General features: G+C 26.0%; 1 protein-coding gene across 1 annotated transcript; it reads right to left on the minus strand.

Annotated features, from left to right (window-relative positions):
* Positions 1 to 799: 799 nt before the first annotated feature.
* Positions 800 to 1,889, minus strand: LOC107637769 (uncharacterized). The gene has a single exon (XM_016341101.3). It carries the CDS (start codon positions 1,701 to 1,703, stop codon positions 1,230 to 1,232), a length of 474 nt encoding a protein of 157 aa, XP_016196587.1. The 5' UTR covers positions 1,704 to 1,889; the 3' UTR covers positions 800 to 1,229.
* Positions 1,890 to 5,641: the final 3,752 nt, after the last annotated feature.

Genomic DNA, 5,641 nt, shown 5'->3' on the forward strand with positions numbered 1-5,641 from the left:
AAATTATGGTATCTACTTATATTTTTTCTTTTTGATATAAAGGTTTGGAAACATTTTAAGTATATCAGGAGTATTGGTATTCCAGTTATTTTAGCTGTTGATCTGAATTATAAAAAATATATATAATATATATTAATTAAAATCAATAGTTAAAACAACTGGTGCACTGGTACTCTTCGGTGCACTTAAAATGTTTCCTAAAAATTTTTTTAGTGTGTTTATATACAATACACTTTTAGACCCTACACCACCATAATAGTTCTAATAGTTAAAATTTGGAAAATATAATAAAATGGGGAAAATAGTGATGGTAAAGTTGATTTCTCTTTGCAAAAATCTCTTTTCTATTCAACTTTAGTTATATGCCCCTCTTAATAAGATAGAAAGGTAGGTTGACATGTCGGTAAATAAGTCTGCTCAAATAATACACCTTTGCAAGAATTTTCCATTTGCTGCTACATTTGTAATTTTGAAACTTCTCCCCTTTTTTCTTTTTTAATACCATTTTTTTCCGTTGTCATTAATCTTTTTCGTTTATGTGGCAAAGGAAACCAAAAAACTGGACTTGGATTAAAATTTCTTTGAACTTAAGCAACAACAACATACTATATACTTTCACATTTCTTTTTCTTTTCTTTGTATAAAGAAGAACCATATATAACAAAATCAATAAAGAACCAACAACTCATCTGAAAGTGAGGGGAAAGAAAGAAACGGAAAAAAAACAAGAGAGTTCAGTCGAATACACAATAATCACTCAAAGCAGATTCAATGTTCAAACCATAAATGACTATCCAAATTAAATTACCAACAACTTAATTTATATATTAGCTTTAATTTACAATAATCCAAACAAATTTGTGGTGTCCTTTTTCCTCTTAATTGTTATGCTCACAAGCTATACATGTTAAAATATTCTGAAAATTCTGATGCTCAATTTCTCTGTTTTCTTCTTTAATTTTCCTCTGCTTTTGTCCTTCCCCTGAGTAATAACAACAAAAATCACTGACACAACAGAAGATTCTCCTCATCATCAAATACAACAAATCTCCAGTAATGATAATCATCAATTATATACTATTAGAAATTTGAACAACCACTAATATATATAAAAATTCTCATCTGGAGTAGTAATATAACAGTCTTATGATTACATAATAATAATAATAATAATAATAATAATAATAATAATAATAATAATAATAATAATAATAATAATAATAAAAGTATTATAGCAAATAAAGAAAACTAGTAGTAGAAGAAATTGCAACAATGATCATCACTGTCCATTTTTGCATAGTAGCCAATGAAGAAGAAGAAGAGTCTTCTGGCTTGTGAGGTGGCTTTCTATAGTAGAATGGAAAGTAAGGTAGAATAGGGTCCGGTGGTGGTGGAGTAGCGCCACCATAACCGCCGCTGCTGTCGCCGCCATCTCCGCCACCATAAGGTGGTGTAGGGTTATAAGGGTAATTATTATTATTATTCCCGCCAGAAGGTGGTGGATATCCGTAACTGGTACCGGATTGCGGTGGTGCCGGCGGTGCTGTAGGGGTTGTAGGAGTAGTAGTGCCGGTGCCGCCGCCAGGAGCGGTGGGTGGAGGGTAACATGGATAGGGACAAGGATCGTCGGTTCTTGTGGTGGTCGGAAAACTGATGAGGAGTGTTATGGTTATTGGGAGAAAGAAGAGAATGGTGGAGGACATGTTTGGATGGAAGAAAAAGAAAAAGAGAGAAATTACTAAAATTTTAGAAGGGGTGATAAATGGAGATGAAAGGGTAAGGTGGTGGTGGTTGTTGTGTGAGTGATGTATATGGGGGGTGTGGTGGTGTCTCTTATTAGAAAGCTACGTGTGTTTTTGTCACATCTTAATAATAATGATGAAATTATGAGCAGGGGTATGCATTCAAAATAAATGGAAATATAATAAAGTTTTAGCTATTGTGTTAGTGAATATGTAGTTGTGTTGTTTGGTGATAAATGATCATCACAATGGAGAAGTCAAAGCAGGGCTTCAGTGCAATTAGAAATTTCTGGTCTGAGTGTGACTATAAGCTACTTAGATGGCTTTTGGTTTATTTGCATTTATTCGGACAGATAGATGAGAAACATTAATCCTGATTTTGGATATTGTCTTTCAGTTTGTTTTTTATGTATCGAAATGGTCTTATACAATTGTTTAATTATATTCATTATTTAAGATGATTATTCACAATAATAATATTAAAAATAGTTTTTTTTTTTTTGCTGATTAGATGGTACATAATTAAATACATATACATATAAAATTATTTTATATTTACAATACATTTAAATTAAGTTATATTTTTTAGATTTAAATTTAATCATCTTAGTATAAAAATAGAAATAGAAATCCATATACCTAATTTTCTGTTTTATATAAACATTTTTTTTATGTTTTTATACTTTTAAAAGTGAAAACATAGAATATCTAAACGTAATTTGAATAATCGAATAATTTTTTTTGGTATTTTTGAACCATTTAATAGATCAAAACCAAAATTTTTTAATCTAGTTTTCTTAACAAATGTCTTAATTATAAGCCAAATTCTCAAAAATAAAAGAGTACTAAAATAATAAATTTTAAAGAAGAGAAAGCACAGTATAGTTTTTGTTGGGAAAGAATAACAATGAATTGCACATGACATATCCTTAAAATAACAAGTAATAAGGTTGTATTAAGCTACAATAGAACCCTGGTCTCAAATGATGACGATGATTGAGAGTGACTGTATATATAGTGCTCTGGTATACTATTAGGGAGGATAACGTAAACGGGATTATATCCCCTTGGATGATTGTTGCTTCAAACAAAATAATATGAATATATATATATAATTAGTATTTTATATTAATATACAATATGTTAGAAAGTTTGTTTATTTTTGAAATTATATTGTATATTTCATTTAAAATTTGATAATTTGACTTTACCTTCAAGTTATAATATATTATTATATGAGATAATTAAAAATATTAAATTTATTTTAGTTTAATTATGTTAAATTTTATTTAATTTTATTAATAAACATAGTAATTCATGTGGAAATCCATGGAATTATATATTTTTCGTTAAAAATGAAATGGAGAGAAATTTTCGCTGATGAAAAAACAGATCCAAACGGTAAAAAGTTTTATAGATAGATGAAGTTGAAAAGGATTGTTTCCAATCTTCCCTCCCTTGCATTGTTAGGTTAATTATTTTTTATATGATAGATGAAGTTGTATAATACGCTAGGATAAATTAATGAATTATAGTTCAAATAGTATAATTTTTTTATATTTGTTTAAGAAATCGCGTGTTCAAATCTTCTTATTTTTGTTTAAAAAAAAAAATAATACGCTAATATGAATTAAATTGATATATTTTATCAATATAATGACTGAATCAAATAACACAAATTGTAGATACAATTTGTATATTAAAAAACGTAATTCGTGTTTTCATAAATTATAATTTTTTTTTAAATTAAAAAATTAAAATGTGACTTACATATCAACGTATTATATTAAAATATTACAATATTAAAGAAAATTACTAATAATAATATAATATAAAAAAATCTATTATATATATTTAATTTTACAACTAAAATATGCTACATGTTACTTTTTTATTATAATTAGAATCAAATCTTTCCTTCCAAAATTAAAGAATTTTCCTCTCCTTTTTACTAATTTTACAACCAAAATGTGTCGCATATCACTCTCTCATTGTAATTGAAATTAAATTTTTTCCTCTAAAATTAAAGAATTCTTCCCTCCATTTTACTAATTTTACAACCAAAATGTGTCACACGTCACTCTCATTGCAATTGAAATCAAATATTTTCCTCCAAAATTAAAAAGTTCTCTCCTCATCCCTCTTCTTTTGTCTATTTCTCTCCCTTCAATCACTCTATCTATTTTATATATTATCAATATCAATATCAATAATTAATTACTAATTTGACAATCAAAATGTGCAATATGACATTCTTTAATTGTATTAAAATTAAAATTAGAATATTAAAATTAAAATTGAAATATACCTATATTATATATGTATCATACATATATTACTATCTAATTTAATAATCAAATATGTCACATGACACTCTCTTATTAAAATTGAGAGAAAATATTTTTTTTCAAAATTAATAAACTCCCTTCTTATATTCTCTCATCTACCTCTCTATTTTTCTATTTCTCTCTACTATTTTTACTCTATATATAATTTATATTTTATATTAGTAATTTGACAAATCAAAATATGTCATCTGATATTTTTTTACAATTAAAATAATTTTTTTCTTTTAAAATTAACAAACTCTCACTCTCACTCTCATTCTTTGTATTTATCTTTTTCTCTCTTTTCTCTCATTCTCTATTTTTTTCATCTTTCTGTTCTACAGAAACAAAATTAACAAAAAAATATAATTCAAATAAAAGATATTATTATTATATACATATTTTCTTAATTTTTTATTTAGTTTTAAATCTAATCTATATTTTTATTTCTCTTCTTTCAAATATTTTTTACATATAATTTGGAGAGAATACTAATATTATAATTAAAAGTTAGAATTAAGATTCAATTGTTTTAAAAAAAATTAATTTTGAGTTAATTTTATAACTAGCAGTATAATTTTTTTATACTAATATCTAATTCTATATTTATATACATAGAGAGAAAAAATATTATTTTTAAATAGCAAGTATAAAATTAATTATTTCTATTTGTGCAACAGACTTAACACCTAATTAATGTAAAAGTATACACGTTAAATTATTTTAAATTTTAGATAATGAATGTTAAAATTAATTATTAATAAAAAGTGAGACTTTTCATATAAAAATAATAACTAAAAATCCTATTATTTAATTTTTTATCTACAGATATCTTGGTCTTTTTAGTCAAAAATTTTTGTCAACTTACGATTTTTTTTGTAAAAGTAATTTGATTTTATAAATCTTTTATGCCATGCATAATTTATACTGTCAGAATAAAGTGGATCGTAATTTTAAAAAATTTATATTTGCGTAATATTATTACGGATAAAAATATTAATTATATATATAATTCCTAAACCATCAAAGGGGCATATGCGGTTTTCCATGTTTGGCTTTTGTTTCTTTCAGTGGTCGACGCGACCAAGGGCCAAAGGCCAAGGTAAAAAAGAACAACACACCAAACAAAACTGCCTGCAAAGATTCTCTCTCAAAACCAAACATTTAAGATCAGAGGAAGCTAAGTTCCCCCTCAAATTCCACTAGTCATTTCATATTTCGCGATACCCTAGCTAATTGCATTTTTCTTATTTACATGTGAAACCAAGAGATACTATTTCTTACTTTGAAGAATATGTATTAATTTGTGACATTGGAGAATTTGTTATGTTCCGTCCTAGCTAGCTAGAAGGTGAAGAAAAAGGAAAAAGAGAATATCCATTAATTAGTTTCTTAGACATGTTAAGGAAAGTTAAGTTTTAAAGGAAATTTTGAGATTAGGTGTGTATATTAAAATAGTTTTGAAAATTTCAGTTGTACCAATAATGTCTTTAAGAGATTGGCAAAAATGTATTATATTATTTTTTTAATGGCGTGACGAGTCACTTAATGAAAAAGAACTGAAATATGGTA

Source organism: Arachis ipaensis, chromosome B4, assembly GCF_059453495.1.
Source record: "Arachis ipaensis isolate K30076 ecotype BB chromosome B4, ASM5945349v1, whole genome shotgun sequence".
NCBI classification, from domain to species: Eukaryota; Viridiplantae; Streptophyta; class Magnoliopsida; order Fabales; family Fabaceae; genus Arachis; species Arachis ipaensis.

Bases quoted from the DNA above. Each gene is read 5' to 3' on its own strand.
- LOC107637769 (XM_016341101.3), bottom strand. From the start codon at position 1,703: ATGTCCTCCACCATTCTCTTCTTTCTCCCAATAACCATAACACTCCTC.